Here is a 19,728-nt window from a genome sequence, read left to right on the forward strand (position 1 = left end):
GTTCAATTATAGACTCCATAACTTCAGAGGGATGTGAAGAAATTAGAAAATAGACCGAGGAGAGCCATCAAAGGGAAAGGGCTTTTCAGAAATAGTACCTAGAAGGAACGAGCAAAATGGCTTAAAATGGCTTCGCTGGGAGAAAGGCAGCACAAAGGACATGTTTGCTCTAAATAATCAATTACAGAAATGATAAATGATACAGGGTGACCAAACTGAATTTTGAGTTTGTTAAGGAAAGAATGAACAGAAATGACTTGACTAGTGAGAATGGGGTTAGTCGTTGGCGTGAGGTTTCTGCCCCTGAGTAAAACACATGCAGAAGCACCCCAGTGAATGTGCTCAATTTTCCTGCCTGTAGACCGGCCCCCCTACACCCAACGACAGAGCTGAGCTCTGTATATGAAGATTATTGGAATCTAGGTCTGTTCCAGTGGAACATCCAGTGGAATGTGTCTCTTGTATCCTCAGTGCCTAGAGCAGGGCTTGGTACACAGTAGGTGCTGGAGAAATATCTGTTGAATGAATGAGGGTGGATCTGATGGTCTCTATGAGTCCCTCTTCTTCCACCCCTGGTGTCACAGCTGGAAACCACAGCCAAGGGCATGGCATTCCAGCTTCCTCTTGCCCAAGAGGGTTTTCAGACTTGGGAAGGAAGAGTAGCACTCAGTGGAACATCACCTTCAGCTGCTAGGACACTAGTAGCCTCTTAGGGTGTTTGAAAGCCAGTCAGTACACAAAATTTAGTCTGTGTCTTCCTACTGGTCTTAAGGAACTCAGGGGGTCTGTTAGGCAGTAGCTGTGCAATGCAATGGCCCACAGGGCACTTGGGTGGTCAGAGGGACAGATTTTAGGCCATAAGCTAATCAAGGACGTTTCTCTTCATCTCTACTTCCCACTTACGTGAACTCGAGCAGCTCCTCTTTAAAATTAAAGCAACTTCCATCCACATAATTCGGAGGCCCCATGAACCCCACCTCAGACCTAACTAACACTCTCTGCAGGCTTCAGAGTGTTTTGAGATCTCTCTTGGGGGCCAGTATTCACTGGTCCAATGCCTGTGCAGTAGGTAATGACTCAGTTCCCTACATGCCTCCCAGGACTGAGCACTGCATAGGGTGAGTAAATGGTCACCCTTGTGAGTAACTTCTCAAGGAACTTCTGTTAAACTTTTCCACAAAAATCTTCTGGATGCGAACCAACATCATAGCCTGGGAGATTTACAGAAACACGGCCTGTTCCTTCCTTCCCAAGTCAGCCTGTCAGCAGCATTTCCTGGGAAGCCACTGTCTGAAGAACTCATCTAATATTTCAGTTTGGCAAAAGTATCGAGTCACTCTGTAACAATAGCCAATTCCTCACTGAAAAAAAAAAAAAAAAAAAAAAAGCAAAAAAGGAACGCAGCCCTGCTGTGAAAAGACCAAATGTACTACTACTTACAAAACGTAAGGGCCCTGTACTCCTGAAGACCAAGGAATGTGTCTTGAACGGTCAACGACTCTGTTAGGAGAGCAAATCAGCAGTTTGGTCCTACCATTATGTTGAGGATGTGCTTGTCCTGGGCCTCATGGTCCAGCCTCTCGGCCGTGTAGAGCACACCGGTGCTGGGGTCAATCCGGAATTTTCTCATACTGACAGAGTCGATGCTGCTGTGGACAGTGTAGCTCAGCTTGTGTTTCTCGTCTCTATCGGTGGCTTCAATCTGCAGTATCTCTGTATCTGGAAGCACGTCCTCGGAAATTGTCACATCGTAATTCGGCTGAGAGAATTCTGGGCCATTATCATTATTATCCAGCACTTTGATAAATACCTATAGTTAAAAGAAGACAGGAGTGATGACTAATGCCAATTCACTCATTGCTAATAAAGAGGCCCCCTCCCACCCCCCTCCCTCCGTGTCCTTGGAGCCCAGCTTCTAGCAGCTCTCTCAATATGTAGGAAGATCTCGTACGAAAACACTCTGTAATTAGAGGTTGACAATAAACCAGTGGTTCACATTAGCAGGAACATAAACTATGAGCTAATCAATATTCTCACTATTAATTGAACAGCTGAGACAGCCCCCTGGGGGTGATAATTCCACAGGCCTATTTGAGGCACAATGTAAGAGATCACAAGGTGACCTTAGTTTGTTAAGTTCCTGTTGTCTTAAGTTCTGTTATGAGCTCCTCCGGGTGGAGGTGCAGTGGAAGCAGTGACAGGGTGGGAAGAGTGACAAAGAGGCAGAAGAAGGGGAGGCATGGACACAGATGCGGCATCCTCAGAGCAGTCAGAACTCCTCAGCTGCAGGGGCCCCACACAGTGGCTCTCCTTCAGATGGGAGGGGTCTCGCGAAGAACACGGACGGATGGCGGCTGAAACAGGAAGTCCCTGGGTTGTTTTCTTTTGTCAGGCATTTCATTATAAAACATTTCAGGCAGACATAAGGAAGAAACAGCAATAAAAGAGCTAGGTCATAGATTAATGAACCCTCACATATTTATAGCTCGGCTTTGACCGTGATCAATTTATGGCTCATCTTGTTTCCTATATATAGTGGTTCACCTCCATCTGCTCCCCATATTAGTGGGAAGCAAATCCCATAATTTCAGTACGTAACTCCAAAAGACAGGGATCCTTAAAATAAACACACACACTACCATCACTGCCCTTAAACAGAGAAAACAAGGATTCCTTAATATTAAATATTCAGGGTGTTTATGCTTCTATAATTTTTTACTGTGTCATGTATGTTTACAAACGTATTTTAAAACATCAGACTATTCAAATAAGGTCCAAACATTGCCGTTGGTTGGTATGCCCTTTAACTATCTTTTTTCTTTAAGTTTATTTATTTATTTATTTATTTAGAGAGAGCGCATACACGGGGGGAGGGCAGAGAGAGAGGGAGACAGAGAATCCCAAGTAGGCTCCGCACTGTCAGGGTAGAGCCCTATGCGGGGCTTGATCCCACGAACCATGAGATCATGACTTGAGCTGAGATCAAGAATTGATCCACTTAACTGCAGGTGCCCTTAATTATCTTTTAATGTATAGATTCCCCTTCTGTCTCCTTTTATTTCCTTGAAATTTTTATATTGTTTTATATTATATCATTGCTCGTGGTGGTAAATAAACTCCACCATTTTCTCTTTAATTCCCACAGGTTGAATTTTGCTCATTGCTTCCCCTTGGTTTTGTTCTCCATGTGCCTCTGTTCCCTGTATTTCTTATAAACTGATAGTTTGATCTAGGAGATTTGGTAAGATTCATGCTCAATTTCCTTTTCCTCCTTCTTCTTTTTTTTTTTTCTTACATCTGGATATATATTGTAGTTCTGTCTGCAATACCTAGTTTTCACTCTTGTTAAGTGCTATTGACAACCCCTGATGATCATTACATAGATGACATTTATTCATTAAAAATACAAAATGGTAAGGTTTTAATTCTATGGTTTATTCCTCATTTATTAGCTAGAATAGTTCTAAAAAGAAACTTCTCTCCGAATATTTCGTTACTCTGAAGGACAATTCAGATAGTGAAGTCATAATGAATACTTAATTCTTTCCCTTTATTTATCATCTCAAAATGATAGTTTGTTCTTCAGCTCTTCCCAAAGTGACCAACGAAGCATATTTTCTCGAGTGTCAGTACGAGCTCATGAATTTAATCACAGCTGATGTTTCTGTCCATTGCAGTTATTATACTTATTGATGCACAAATGGCCCTTCCTTGGCCAATGGGAGCCTCTTCAAGTTGGCTCATGAGATCTTTTGACACAATCCTAGTAGACTTTGATAGCTTCTTTGCTTTCTAATAATTGCTACTGGTGATTTTTTTCCAGGGTCACCTTGTACATTTTCTGACCCAGTCTTGTAATATCTATTTCTCCAAAAACCAATGATATCTTTTTAGTTAGAAGTGGTGCTAGGAATAATCATTGCTATTGGATTTACTATTGTGTTTAGTTTGCTTCAATGGACAGAGTCAGCGAGAGTTTTTTGCTGTTGATAATTATTTCATGAGTTCATACTGACACATCCAATTCAAAATTAGGGCATCAAGGTTTTTTACTTAATCTCATTCTTTTTATATCTGTATCCCAGGCTAAGACCCTATGTTGAAATTTCTCATGCTCAAAGACATCATCACAATTACTCAGTTTTATATGAAATACATGCACACAAGTCTCAGAATAACAATAACAACTTTGGTGCTGTAATTCTATTACAACTATGATCATTCAAAAACAACTTAATATTATTTTTAGTTCCTTTGATTTTGAGATTTATCCCACTAGGATAAATTAAGATATACAGTCAAATTAGTATGTTTAAAGCACAGAAGAGCTCTTCTCTGTGTAGATATGCCAGCAACACATTTAAGTTTATCGGCTTTCATTTACTTTAAAATTTTAACCTTGTCTTAACATTTAATTTTGTTTTTATATTACATGTAAAAGTGCCACTGTCAAATTTAGAAAAAAGGTATAGTCAAAGTAGTTTAGCTTCTCTTTCCCCTTCACCCTATTCCCTTCTTCTCCTACAGGTAATGCTTTTTAAAGATTAATGTTACATTTTATCCATCTCTTTTGTTACATACACATTATTGTATACACCCCCCCCCTCCCCCACTTCATGCTCTTTAACTTAACATCATATCAATGATTCTCAACTGGGGATAACTTTGTCCCTAAGGGGATATTTGGCAATATCTGGAGATATTTTTCATTGTTACAACTGGGTGTTGGGGTGTTCCTGGAATCTAGTGGGTAGGGGGGCAGGGATGATGCTAAACACCCTACAATGCACAGGACTGTCCCCTGCAACAAAGAACTATCTGAACCAAAATGTCAACAGTGTTGCTGTTGAGAAACTCTGAATCATCATATTCCAAAGACAATCCACAGCAATATAGAGATACTCTTCCAATGGGTAGATGGATCACAGTTAATTCAACCATTCCTCTATCGATGTTCATGTCAGGTGTTTCCAATTTTCACCCTTAGAAAAAATGGGCCATCAAGAGCCTTGTGTCCAGGTCTTTTTATTTTTTTGCTACCATATATATTTGAGTCCCTAGAATTCTGAGTGCTGGATCAAAGGATAAGTGCTTATATAGTTTTGTTCGTTATTTCCTTATTCCTCTTCCCAAAAGTTTTATTAATTTGCATTCCCATAGCAATATATACGAATGAATGTCTTCCACAGCTTTGCCAACAAAGTATGTACTCTAACTTTTGAATCTTTTGCCAATCTGATAAGAAATAGCATTTCAGTGTACTTTTAATTTGCCTTTCACTTATTATGAGCGAGGATGGGCATCTTTTCATATGCTTAAGAGTCATTTGCGTTTCTTTTTATGTGAAAATTATTTATATCAGCTCATTCCTTATGAGTTAGATGGCCTTTTCCTTCTTTATTTTTGGTAGCATGGTGATACAAATTGCAAATATGATTTCAATTTTGTTATTTAACTTTATTTTGCTATGGTGATTTTTTTTTCCATGCAAAAGCTTTTATTTTTATTTTTATGAAATTGAAAACATCAGTCTTTTCCCTTATTGTTACCGGATGCTAAGTCATAGTTTAGAATACTTATATTTTTCAGGTTATAGGTGAATACACTCATTTTTTAAAAATAGCATTTACACGTACCCTTTTCTTACATTTACATCTCTACTCCATTTGGAATTTTTCCTATATTATGTGAGAAATGGATTGAATTTCATTTTTTTTCTACAGGGCTCTCCATTTACTTCAATGCTACTTTTTACAAGACTCAAATTCCACTGATTTGAGAGGCCACCTTTATTGTATGCTAAGTTTACATACGCACATGATATATTTCTGAATTTTCTATTTTGTTCAATTGGTTTCTTTGTCTTATCATATGTCAATATAAAAATGTTTTAATTAAAAAGGCTTTATAGTGTGTCTTAATTGCAAAAATTAGCCCCTTTGTTCTTTTCAAGGAGTTTCCAGGCCAGGCTTATTTGTTGTTCTTCAAAATGAACTTTATAATCAGCTTGTATAACAACTGACAAAAAATTGATAGCCTTTTAGATTGGATTACGGTGAGAGTATAGTTTAACTACATGAGAACTAATTCCTTTCTGATGGAGTCGTCCTATACAAGGACATAGTTTCTTTTTCCATTTGTTCAGACCTACCATTTTATTTTTCAGGGAGTTTTAGCTTTCCTCAAATAGATTTTAAACACTTTTTGGGGCGCCTGGGTGGCTCAGTGGGTTAAGCATCTGACTTGGACTCAGGTCATGATCTCACAGTGTGTGAGTGTGAGCCCTGCGTTGGGCTCTGTGCTGACAACATAGAGCCGGGAACCTGCTTCAGATTCTGTGTCTTCCTCTCTCTCTGCCCCTCCCCCACTCACACTCTGTCTCTCTCTTTCTGGCAAAAATGAATAAAACATTAAACAAAACACACTTTTTCAAGTTTATGCATGTGCTATATCCTAAGTGGGGTCTTCGTTTCCATTTTATCTTTTCCCTTTTATTTTTTTTGCTATTTACGCTATTGATTTGTATGCTGAATTTATAATCTGTTATTTTACTAAAGTTTCCTATCATTTGCAGCTTTTCTATGTACTCCTTTGAACTTTACAGATGCATAATTATACTGCATGCAAATGGAGAGATAGTTTTACTTTTTTCTTTTTTTTTCTGTTTAAATACACTTTAATATATACCGTTGATTCATTAACATTAACTCATAGCCAACAGCACTATAACTCAGGCCTGAATGAATCTCATGGAACACACATATTTTGTCTATAAGGCACATCAGCATGTCCTTCTTGCACTTGGGAACACTGAATTGCATTTCAGACCTACACTGAGGGATCTTTTAAACAGTGAGATTGCTGACAAAGAACACAAGAATGCAAAAAATGTGGCACTAAATAGATTGCAAAAAGGACACTTGTATAGAGTACAAGAGCTAAAACAGGAAGGCAGAGCGTCACTCTGTTCAACCATAGCAGGGAAAATATTTTGCTGCTCTGTGCATGTCCAGGAACGACCACAAAGGTGCTGAGAATATTGACTTGCGGATTATAGATAAATATCAGAGATCACCAGGGTATCCCCAGCATTTAGCTCAGGGCTGGACACAATGAATTGCAGTTACTCAATAAATGTCATAGTTAAATATTTAGTATCTTTGTATACAGAGTTTAGACATATGTGATACCACAGATTTTAGTCTCTTCGGCCATGATCCAGGTAAAACGATGATTATAAAGATGATGATCATAATGTTCAGAGCATAATTTAACAATAACAACAATGACAACAGTAAAACCACTGGACATAGTAGTAATGTTAATAGTAGCAATAACTAGATCAATGACCATATATTTCCTTATATTTTTCTAGTACTTTAAAAAAGCGTCTTTATCTTTGTTGGGTTTTCTTGAATTTGCAGACTGTCTTAATTATCAAAAGCACCCGAAGGCATATATCCAAAATATGCAAATGCCAAGGAGTCCATGTTGAAGCATTACATTTGTTCTACCGTTTCCTTTTTATAACACAACTTGCTTTATCTTACCTATTTGCATTGGTTAATACTTTTAGCACAAGTTAAATAGTATTGGAGCCGGTGACATTCCTGTCTTATTCCTGACTAATGGGAAAGCTTTTACATATGCAGGCATTTGGCTGCATTCTAGAAAATTATTTACTTTTTAAAATGTGGTCAGACCACGGCTATTCTTATAAGCAGCTGCATTGTCACTCACGTTGACGCACATGTGCTTTTTCTTTTCTGAGGAAGAGAAAAGGGCAGTGCTACGGCCTCTGTGCCCAGAAGACTTGCCCAGGGAGTGAGCCTGACATGGGAACAAGATTTGCTTGCAGTTTATGGTTAAAAAAAAAGGGCTAAGAAGTGTGCCTGTGAGTTTTAGGTATTGTTTTATCTCCACTGTATTTGGAAGGTCATACTAGATTCTTTGAATGCCAATTCTTTCCTTTAAAAAGTTCAAGTTAACTTAGTCAAGATGCTAAAATATTTGTGTGCACAGAAGCAGTTATATTAACGGGATAAAAAAGCCTTTCCAGCCAGCAAGGCTGCCCTGACCTTCATGAAGTTTCAAAGTTGATGTGCTCCTGAAAAGCTTGCCTCTTTCTGCTTGCTTTGTCTTGTGCCTCATCTACAGTCAGAACAAGTGTTTCTCTGTAAAAGACTTCCTTCTCCTCGTTTGCTTTTTATTTCCCACAGTTGGGGCCATTTGTGAGCTCCTGAACTAACAAACAAAGCAAAGTAACTCTCAAAGATGTTGTGCTCAAAATGGTAATTGAAAGGCCTAAAGAAGTATAATGGAATCAAAGCAGGAGGAAACCTGAATGTAGGAAGTCTCTTCAGCGCTGGATCCAATGGTGCCTACCACAACACTTCGGGTTTTGCAAGCTCATCTAAGCTAAGTCTGGGTACGTGCCAAGCCTGGCTTTACAAAGGCTCATGGCATGAAGTGTCCTTGGGGTGAGTTACAGGGGAAGGCCTCGGTCTTTCATTAGAATCAATTAAGTCCCAAAGTATTGACACTCTGTTCCGCCTCTGTTGGCATTTTGAAACCATATTTAAAATATTCTATGGTTGTGATTTCAAGGGTAATGCTCCTTGGATTATCCCCAAGCTTACACGTTGTATTTTTGGATGTGTAAGTAAAAAAAAAAAAAATCATGTCAGTTTATGTTTATTTTACAATTTATAAACCTGTATCAAATTTGTTTCTTAACCTTTATCGTCTCTAGTTTATCGATGGGAAAAATGTGAATCAGAGAGGTTAAGGGGTGTGCCCAAAGTGACAACGGCAAGGCCACACTCAAACTAGGTCATATGGAGCCAAGTTCTACATTCATTCCATTATGCCATCTCCATGTGCACTGAAATTATATACACATTAATTATAAATGCACCTAACATACGTGAACAAATGCGTGTGTACATAGCATGTACCTTGTTACACCGAAATCCTAACTGACACAATAAACAACAGACGTGACCGCTGTCATTTCAGGAACATTATTCTAAGCAGAAAGTTCCCTGCTGCCTTTAAAACTGGAATCCATTTTCAAAAATTGATTCACTCACAAATTGTTAGGCATGGATCTATCACAAACAATGAAGTTTTACCATTATTATTGTTTTTTTAATAGGAAATCCAACCTCAGAGTTGGTTTGCTGCTTTATTTTATCTCTATATAATTGTATTAGTTCCAGCATTTTCCTAACCTAACTACAGAAGGAAGTTTGGGGCTACTTTCTTTTTCACCCCCTAAGAGGGAGAAGGTGCTGAGGAAGATAAAAACTCCTGACAAAGGAAGTGTCCCTTGGGAGTTCCTTGAACTAGGGAATCATGGAACAGCTTTAGCAAAAGTGATTTCTTCTGGAACACGTGGGTGGCTTAGTCGGTTAAGTGTACGACTTCAGCTCAGGTCATGATCTCGTGGTTCGTGGGTTCGAGCCCTGTGTTGGGCGTTGTGCTGACAGCTCAGAGTCTGGAGCCTGCTTCAGATTCTGTGTCTCCCTCTCTCTCTGCCCCTCCCCCCCTCGCATTCTGTCACCTTCTCTCTGGAAAAATTTTAAGAGAAAAAAAAAAGTGATTTGTTCTTACCCTCACCTGCCTTTAAGCAGGTGCAAAGGTGGAAGGAAAGGAGAAGACACAGTCTAAATCTTAAAGATAAAGTCTGCTTTTTGAAGAAGAAGGCCAGTGAGGAATTCCCAGCACATGGCTTAAAGACAAAAGAAGAATGGACTCCTCAAGGCTGTGAAGGGCAAGGTTAACCTGAAGAATGCAGGTCCCAGACCTCTTAGCCCCAGTGAATACACTCTCTTTGGCAGAAAGCCTTTGTGGCTAATTAACTCAATTAACTGCCTTTGTGGGGCCTAAGAATTTTGGAGATTATCTGAAAGAGATTTTTAATCTCAGGTTTGGCTGTGGAGCATACGAATACAAGCTGATTTTCATATGTTTATAAATCAAAGTAGGACTTGAATAAGAAAAGCATATTAAAATCACAAAAGCACGTATCATGAGTCTCTGAATCAAATCAATGTAATTTTTAGATTATTATTTGGGCATGAATATCTCTGCTGTCTTTCATGAATAACAATGAAAGCCACATACACAATATTTTATAGTTATCAGGTATAGTATTCCAATTTTAAGTTGAGGATGAGACTAATAATAAAACTTGCATGAGTCCAGCACATCACAGATCTGAAAATATCTCAAAAGATCTTATTTTATTCTTACAACAACTCATGAAGTATGTAAGGCAGTATCCCCATTATACAGAAAAAATTGAGTCTCACGGAGAGAGAACTACCTTCTATTTGGTAACATAGACAGGAATTGGTTAAGTGCTGACTTGAACTTGGGTCACCTGATTCAAGGTCAGTATTCCCTCCTTTATACCAAATGCTTCCTCTAGTGAATTGTATATTGTGTATATAGAGATGTGTAGGGTGGAGTTTCTAAGATATAGCTGATCTTGAGAAGGAAAAAGTGGGTTTGGACCTCTTTACCTGTGTACACCAAGGGTGTCCACCTAAGCAATCTGTGTGAGTTTTTTACTAGAAAAATAAGTGTAATGATAATATTTGATGTAACTACTCCCAGTAAGACAAGGAAATGAAACTTAAGAATGAAGCTTGTTAAGTCTTATAATGCAAATAGCAGGCATTATATATTACTACATATTTCTATCCGTTGATCCTTTGGAAGAGTCATGCTCTAGACTTTCTTAAATTTGCTGTGAAGATGCAGTAGCTCATATGGGTTGGATAGAGGTATGGGGAAAGTTGTGAAAACCCATAATTTCTCCTCCTTGGCGATGTGCGCCCCTGTGGCCCATAAACTCAGCCGCTTGAGTGGAGGCTATAAGGAGGTTGGGGTATTTTGCTCCATGCCCAGAATGCATGGCTGGCTCTGAGACATTCTAATGGCCGCAGATGGCACTGTGTTCCCCAGGCAGCCATCTTAAGAAGTGTCCTCCTCAGGGGCACCTGGGTGGCTCACTCAGTTAAGCATCCACATCTCAATTTCCGCTCAGGTCGTGATCTCACGGTTCACGGGATCGAGCCCTGTGATGGGCTTGGCGCCGATGGTGCCGATAGCGTGGATCCTGCTTGGGATTCTCTCTCTCTCCTCTCTCTGCTTCTCCCCCACTTGTATACACGCACTCTTTCTCTCTCAAAGGGAGATAAATAAACCTATTTAAAAAAAAGTATTCCCCTCATAATTAGCAGAGCCAGGTAAGTTCTCTTCCTGCAAAAATTGAGCAAAGGTAGCAAAGACTTAGCCTTGCCTTTGAGAAGGTGGCACAGGGCAGTGGTTGAGAAAGCAGGCTCTGGAATCCAACTACTTATGTCTGAACTCTGCCCTACTCGAGTTACAAAACCCTGCTTTGCCTTTCCCACAAAATAGTTTCCTATTTCTATTTCCTATTTCTAACATAACAAATTACCACAAACTTGGCTTAAAATGACATGCATTTATTACCTCCTCACTGTGTAAGTCAGTAGTTGGGAGTATAGCGTGGCTCACCTGTGTTTTCTACTTAGAGTCTCACAAAGCCAAAATCAAGGTGTCAGCAGGGCTGTGTTCCTTTCCAGAAACTCTGGGGGTGAATCCGCTCCAGGCTCATTTAGATTGTTAATGAAATTTAGTCCCCTGAGGTTCTAGGCCCGGGGTCCCTGTTTCCTTGTGGGCTGTCGGCTGGAGCACCTCTTAGCACCTCAAGGCTGCCTGCGTTCCTTGTCACACCGCCCCCTCCGTACCTGAACTAGTGACGATGTTTCCAATCATCTCACATTTGGAATCTCTGACATCCCCTCTGGCCGCCTCTCTTCCCATTCCAGCTGGAGAAAGTCACCTGCTTACGGGCTCATTTAGGACATCTGAATCTTTGCAACGTGAAATCCACAGGACCGTTTTATATATTTTATATGCTGTACTCACGCTAGGGGATCTCAGTGAGGAAAAGGATGTTTATTTGCCACCAGATATTGTAGCTCTGAGGCACAAGAATCCTACAAGTTGGGACAACAGAACAAAACTGAAGATGAAGGAAGAGTTTTCATGTAGACACGGAGATCCCCGAGGCTCTGATTTGTGTGACATTTGTGAAGTGAAATTCAACATGTTGTTTCTGGCTGATTTGAAGCCCTTGTCATAGATGTTTTATGATTCCAAAGGAACAAAGTAGAGGAAAGTTCCCAAAGGGAAACTGGACAGGTATTTTGGGGCTACAAAACATTTACTTAGTTATATGGTGAAGGGTATCTGTTTGATGGTGGAATCATTAAGTTGCCTAGGGTCACGGGTTGGAACACGCTTTGGTGGTTTCTAAAAAAGATCTAGAATGCCTTTTCTTTACCAAAATAATCTTTTTGTAAACGTGTCCTTGATACAGAGGGCTTGAATTAATTGAGAGAACCTCTTTTCTCTCTATTGTCGGAGGGGCTGTGGCAAAGAGAAGCAGAGGCCTGGATTGACAGGGGCTCTGGGGGGGTTGGTACTTAGGCCTGAACGCGGCCTTATGGACAGAGTAATGGTTTTCTGGTGGTAATACTGATCGTGCACAAGTTTATACCTTGGAAACGGTTAGTTCTCACTTACTGAGAAGGTCATGGCCCTGGAGACACAGAGTGGCTTCGAAGCTTTTGAAAGAAAATCTCCTGATACCCTTCGTCAACCTACTTAGTTTGGCCTTGCCAAGGGAAACATCTAAGTTCACCTGGATTCTCCACCTCTTCCCAACTGCTCTGGAGAGAGGTCTAATTCCACATTAGGCTGATAGAAAATCAACCAAAGCAGAACTTGAACAATGTGTACATTCAGAATCTTATAATGTACGCTTTCAAGTTAGTTTTTAAAAAGGGTGTGCACATCAGTCATCTGGTTTTAAAACTCTGAGTCACCGTGACCTCAGGCATCTAGCACACCTCCTAGCACATGGTGTGAACCCAAGAAATATTTGTGGAATACATACTGTTAAATGATTTCTGGTCTGGTCCTAAAAAAATTCTACAAGAAAAGCCTCACTGATAATTTTTTTTGTTTTTCTGGTTACCATGAATCAGTTCTGTGCTTTGAAGATCCAGCATACCTGCCATGTAGGCCCCACTGAATATGTTACCACCTGCTATCCATTCACTCATTTTAAACATACTTAATGTGTATCTGTAACATTCTAGGCACACTGAATTGCCATTTAATCCAATTGTTATAAAACCCTGGAAAAAAGTATGGAAATGAATATGGTTCCATGCTTTCTTTGTATTTTACTCAACTTGGTCTTGTATTTTTAAGTGATGCCAAGAAGTTGAGGTTGGCTTTGCTAAGGAATGGCTAATTTAAAAAGTGAATTAGCAATAAAGACTTAGAAATATTGCAAGTGGGTTGTTTTGTATCAGTCTTTGGGGCTTGCTTTTAGATTGTGTGATTCCCATAGGATCTCAACCATGGTGTCCTTTCCAGGAATCTGTATTTTAGTCTTGAAAATACTCTGGGGGCACCTGGGTGGCTCAGTAGGTTGATCATCTGACTTTGGCTCAGGTCATGATCTCGTGGTTCATGGGCTCGAGCCCTGTGTTGGACTCTGTGCTGACAGCTCAGAGCCTGGAACCTGCTTCAGATTCTGTGTCTCCCTCTCTCTCTGCCCTTCCCCCACTCACACTCTGTGTCTCTCTCCTCCCTCCTCCCCCCAAAATTTAAAAAAAAAAAAAAAAAAAAAAGAAAATACTCTGAAGCAGTACAGATTTAAGTAGGTGGCCGTAGAATTTATCATCCCAACTGAGGCAATTTGAGAGTGAATGGGAGTTACACCAGTGTAACAGGTGTAAATGGGTCTCTCTCAGGCAATTAGGGTCTTATGGTCATCCTAGGGAAAGACACAGGTTGAAGGATTAGGAGTCACCACACATGGCTGCCCTGTCATGTGCATGTCATGTCCCCTTTCTGGGTTTCAGTTTATTTGAGTGAAAAGGAAAAGGTAAAGTAAAACAGTAAAAAGTAAAGATGAACTCTCATGTTTCTTTAAAATTCCACCATTTTATGATTATGAACAGCGTCAAAGGAGAAAGTCTCATAGTATTTTTGAAACCAATTCAAACTAAGAGGCAGTGCATGAAATAATCCTCCTTTCTCCTTTTAAAACTACATAGTTACAAGAACTTAAACCATGTTTTTTTAAATTTATTTTGAGAGAGAGAGAGAGAGAAAGAGAGTGTGCAAGAGAGTAGGGGAGGGGCAGAGGGAGAGAGAGGGAGAGAAAGAGAGAGAGAGACAGAGAGAGAGAGAGAGAGAGAATCCCAAGCAGGCTGTCAGTGCAGAGCCCGATGGGGGGCTTGAACCCATGAACCATGTGATCATAACCTGGGCCGAAATCAAGAGTTGTCCATTTAACCAGCTGAGCCACCCAGGCACCCCAAGCTTACAACAAGTTTTAAACCAATCAACGTTTGCTTACTTTAGTGTTGGCAAAAATTTCATCTTCACTTCCTGAACCTTTGTGTTGAGGAGTCTCAGGGCACATTTGGGCTGAGCAGGAAAAAGGACCTTGATTAACTAGTGATGGCCTCTGGGGTCATGAGAACAGGAGACAGAAGTAAGGAGAATGGAGAGATTTTAGGATATGAGTGTGGGCCAGTCCTCTGCCATAACTGGCCTAAGGTCTCTGATGCTAAAACAGAAAACAAAAAAATCCTCTCATATTTAGGGTAAATCTGCCCCATATTGATATCTAACATCGTGTTAGTCTCACCCACATATGTTCTCCTCCTCCTTGCTCTCAAGGCCCTTTCATAAACACTCACATACCAGAGTTCAAGCAATGGTCCTCATCCCCAGCTGCTAACAAGCAGGATCATGCAGGATCTCTGAGGGTGCAGCCCAGGCTTCAGTGGTTTTAACACCCTGGGCCCCCACAATCAGCGCACCTTACTGTGAGGCCAGGATAAGGGACCAATGGCATAGAGGCTAGAACAAGAGATGGGAGGCAGGGAATCTAACTCTCAGTCCTTGTTCTCAAGTAAGGCTGTGGATATATCACTCATCTTAGTTTGTGAAATGAATTTGGGCTCTTAGGTGCCTCTAGCTCTAACTCTCTGAGACCGACACATGAAAAGGTGAAGAATATAATGATGTGTTGACTCAGACAATATACATGCCCTCTTTCTTGTAAATTCAAGGACAGCTGACTTTGTTGTCAAAGAGAGAAATCTACAGTAAATGATCAGGAAGCAAATACATATCCCTCTTCCATGCATGAACAGTCACAATCTCTTGAAGGAGATGGCTAAGTTATACAATACCATTGATACAATCTTTTTGCCAGGTTGTTCTCTCAGACGATTGTTTTAAGTACGGTAGAAATCTGTGGACATAATTTACTACTTTCAACACATTGTCTAATCACTTGCACCAATGACTTTAGCAGATCGTTTGGCATTCTCACCATTTAGTAATTTGACATCTTACCTGAGTGACAGCAACATTTGTCCCATCGGTGACTTCCACACTCATATTATAGATGGACCTCTGCTCTGCATCCAAAGGTTTGGCAATGACAATGGTCCCAACACCCTTCTCTGCGTCAAAAGAGCTGTCAAAATTACCCCCTGATGATTTCACAAAAACAACATGAAATTAGCATATCTGAGAAGTTATTACGTCTATTGAAGCATATAGCTTTAAAGGGAACTCTTATATAGAAATATTTTTTGACAGGCATCCCTCTGGCTCAGTTTTGTACATCTTAAATGGGACCTCTATTTCCAACTTAATTTATATTACAAAACACAGCCTCTTCAATGCATAACAAATGTCACAAAAAAGAATGTATTGCAAAGAAAAACCTCAGCACTAATGTTACAGAAGTGAAGCATAAACTGAGTCAGTAAAATATTTAGGAAACTGCAGGCCTTCCAACCCCCTGTGGCTATGGCTTCTATGCTAAGGATTTGTAGACCTTTCTGCTTTTCTAAAGTAGATTAAATTCTAAGTAAACAAATAGTTCAATTATTAACAACACTACGTAGACACTCTTGAATCTATTTTAGGATTGATGGTAAACTCTGGTTGGTAGAGTTCAGATCCCCTCCATTAGATGTCAGAAATAAAATTATAAATACTAGAAAATAAGAAAAAGCCAAAAAATTGAGTTTCATATAAAAATTCTATATCTGTAAGTTGGGATATTTACAGAAAAATTGTCTTTTGCCATCCTGACAGTGCAAATTATTTTTCTCCCCAAAAGGTAGAAAGTTTATGGGAGATTTACAAAATGAAATCTGGAAGAAAGTAGAAGAAAACATCAGCTTATGTGACATCAACTTATGAAACAATCAGTGTGGAAGTTTAAAAAACTTTCCTTCCCTCTCTGTTGGACTAGGAATACCTGATAATGTGCTAAGATAACACAGGCCTTTTTAAAATTACTGTAGCTGTTTTCATCTCTGTGAACTAAAATGTGGTTTATGATTTTTCCCCAAATGAAAGTTGTTGTTGTTTTAAGGAGGAGAGAAGATAATGGTACAAACGTTGGATGGATTTTAATTAAATATCACTATATGTTCACAAGCTCCATTTATTTCAGTCTGAAATTCCATGATGTCAATTACTTTTGTTCTTGGACAGTAATTTTATTTAGCCATAGCACACGGGGCGATTCACTTACTGAATTTCATATTTTAGAAAAGAAATCTTGGGTTCTCTTCCATTCAACATACTTTACATTTCATTTTGCTGGTCAGTGAACAATACCGTATACAGTATCTATGATATTACAATTACAAATGAGTGGATGAGTTAAGGGAAAGGAGAATTTTACCTGAATTAGTAGAATTTGATATACAGTGACACAGAATAAATCACATGGTTTACTAAAAAAAAAACCCTGGTCATATATATTTCAATACTTATTGCTTGCAGCTGTCATATACACTTAGGATTACTTAATTGCTAGAGAGAACATAATTGCCCTTGACATTTAATTAAAGTTATGGAGATACAGGGGACCACAGAATTGCTTGGAGATGATATATTTTTCAAAAATTTCATCTAAAAAGAGACTCATCTTCCAATTAATATCTTTAATTGATTTACTGAGGAGCACTCCAAAAAAAAAAAAAATCTTTTGAAGAACAGGAGAAGGAGAAAAAGGAGGAAATCTGGGCTGAACAGGGAAGTAAGCCTCAGGTCACCGTGTCTCTTTCAAAGGGAGTGCTTCCTGTTGATAACCACATGAAATAAAGCGTAAGGCTGATTCAGGGATTTTGAATAACCATCCTAATGAGCAAAGGAAAATAATTTGCTATCAACTGGTACATTTTGAGGGAAAAAAAAACAAAAACACTTTGCCATGGAAAATTTCAAAGAAACGACATAAAATATGTCAGACTTGTGTAGAAGGAAGCGTAGAGTGCCACTTTTTGTGCTGTTTTGGGTGGGGACTACTTCATATTTTAAATCAGACTTAAAATCATCTTCAGAATGTTTTCCTAACCGGGTTGTTGGCTTTCTTAAATATGAAGAACACATTTTTTTGTGTGTGTGGGGGTGGGGGATGGGCAGGGTAAGGATAGAGGATAAGGAAATTATTTTAGAAGGTGGAAATTTGTAGGTAGAGGCAAAGTAGAAATTATGCAAACTATAAAACTTTGGTGTGCTCCAGTTTAAAGATGAATGAAAATAAAATTTAGAGAACACCCAAGCAAAGATTTCCAGTTTCAGTTCCTGTTTAAATGGGGAAATCCTATGTGCTCTCCCTCACTGCCTGAGACTCACATTTTCCTCAGGGCCTCGTGATGAAAGACATAATCATTTCATGGGCTGAGTGGCATAAAATTTACATAAATTACATATGACATGTAGATTGTGTTTTCTTATTACTCATTTTTTATATCAAAAAGCATTTCTGGCTAGTTTTATGGTTGTAATTTTTTATAATTCTCACTCCTCTGCATGTGTGCATGCGCGCACGTGTGTGTGTGTGTGTGTGTGTGTGTGCGTGTCTCCCTCATCCACTACTACAGTTTCAAATGCTCTGGGCCAGAAAGCTCTAAAGGGGTAGGGAGGTAGACAAATGGAAAGCATATCAAGGGGAACTTGAGAGAGAGAGAGTCTGTGAAGTGTTTCTCAGTCCATCAATATGGCGAGCAGCCTCTGGTAGTCACTTCCAGGGCATGTGCTCCCAGTTAAACCAAGATATCACGGGAAACAAGGTTCCCAAAATCTTGCCTGAGTTTTAAAATGAATTTCTGACAAGGGACACAGAATCTAGACCAGCAGTTCACCATCAACCCTCACGCAATTTAATAACCTACCACTTAGGCATCCCATTTCATAAACGACGCCATATCTCTCCCCCAGGGCTCATTTCTCAGGCTCCCTTTTAGCCTGAAAGGTGATTTCATTTCATAGGAAACCATGTCCAATTCATCTGGGGTGGGAGTATCAAATGGTAGGAGTCCATTTTCACTAGCAGCATTCCGTTTAAACAAGATGTGCTTCCTCAGAGCCAGTAACACAACATGCAAAGCCAGAGTATGCTGGTGCAGCAGCGTTAGGCTAAACAAAAGGTGGGGGCAGGGGAGAACACCGCCGAGCTGGTCTGAGTTTCAACAAAGTGGGAAAGTAGAAAAGTCACAGCCTGAGCGTTGCTGCAGGGGTGTGCGGCAGAGATGGTTAAAAGCAAGGTTGTGAACAGCCCACATAACAGATAGTTCATGTCAGGGACATTCCTCTGTGACCATTTTTGGTAAAGACGGGTGTACCAGAGTAAACAGAGAGCAGAAGAGGAGGGTTGGATTTCTACTGGGTTCTAAAGTTAAATGTACCAAGTCATAATGTCCTAAAAAGCTTCAAAAATGGGACGAGAGTGAAAATACTTTAAGCCAGCAGCTACTGCTTGCATATTTTGGGCAGCAGGGCATTGGATCATGATTTGGTCAAGTCTTTCTTTAAAGAAGGGTCCAAAGTACCACCGTCTCTCCATAATGAGATCCAATGGTGGGTATCACACCACTGTCCTCTTTAGAGACGTTTCCAGGCTCCTCCCCTAGCACATGATTCCATTCCACTCTGTGTGTAATTATAAAAACACCAACCAAAATCTAGTAGTCACCAAGGGGGAAGTGCTATGTGAGAAGCTTCCAAAACACTGAGCTGCTGAATGTCAGTGAATTAAGGGAGTCGTTCACAAGCTGTTCATTCAAGTTCAGCATGTACAGCAAACCTAAGGAAAAATGCTAAACACTGATTACAGTTTGATCATGAATAGTTTTCTGTCCTGGAATGAAGCAAGCACAGTATAGGGCCGAAAAGGATATTTACATGGAAGGCAGGAGATGCTGGGTGGAGGTCAGGAAACAGTGGTAGGAAGGAAAATGCCTTCTACAATCTGGTTTAAAATTCATTTTCTTAAAATAATGAATATACAAAATGTTGTTTAGGCTTTTTATTATTTCCCTGAAACCTCTTCAGATGTGCTTCATGGTCTATGTTGTTGTGACAGAGAAAAGAGAGGCTCATTTGGGAGCAAATTAAGGACACAGTGCAGAATAGGAGAACTGAAGTATTTGATGTTAATTGAATGATTTTGAGCAAACGCTACTCGAATGGATAAACCGGTGTATTAGAAATGGTAGACAGACATGGCTTCTCTCAGGAGGGATGAATAAGAGTTTTGTGATAAAGAAATACAGCCACTTGATTAGGAAA

General features: G+C 39.8%; 1 protein-coding gene across 5 annotated transcripts in view; it reads right to left on the reverse strand.

The window, feature by feature from the left end:
- FAT3 (FAT atypical cadherin 3) overlaps positions 1-19,728 on the reverse strand; it is a 671,242-nt gene that overhangs the window by 104,652 nt on the left and 546,862 nt on the right. For all 5 annotated transcript variants that reach the window (XM_045483655.1, XM_045483653.1, XM_045483654.1 and 2 more), the window contains 2 exons: positions 15,487-15,626; positions 1,535-1,810 (listed from right to left, as the gene is read on the reverse strand). In XM_045483655.1, coding sequence (XP_045339611.1) covers positions 1,535-1,810; positions 15,487-15,626 — 416 coding nt within the window. The remainder of the gene's footprint in view (positions 1-1,534; positions 1,811-15,486; positions 15,627-19,728) is intronic.

Source organism: Leopardus geoffroyi, chromosome D1, assembly GCF_018350155.1.
Source record: "Leopardus geoffroyi isolate Oge1 chromosome D1, O.geoffroyi_Oge1_pat1.0, whole genome shotgun sequence".
NCBI classification, from domain to species: domain Eukaryota; kingdom Metazoa; phylum Chordata; class Mammalia; order Carnivora; family Felidae; genus Leopardus; species Leopardus geoffroyi.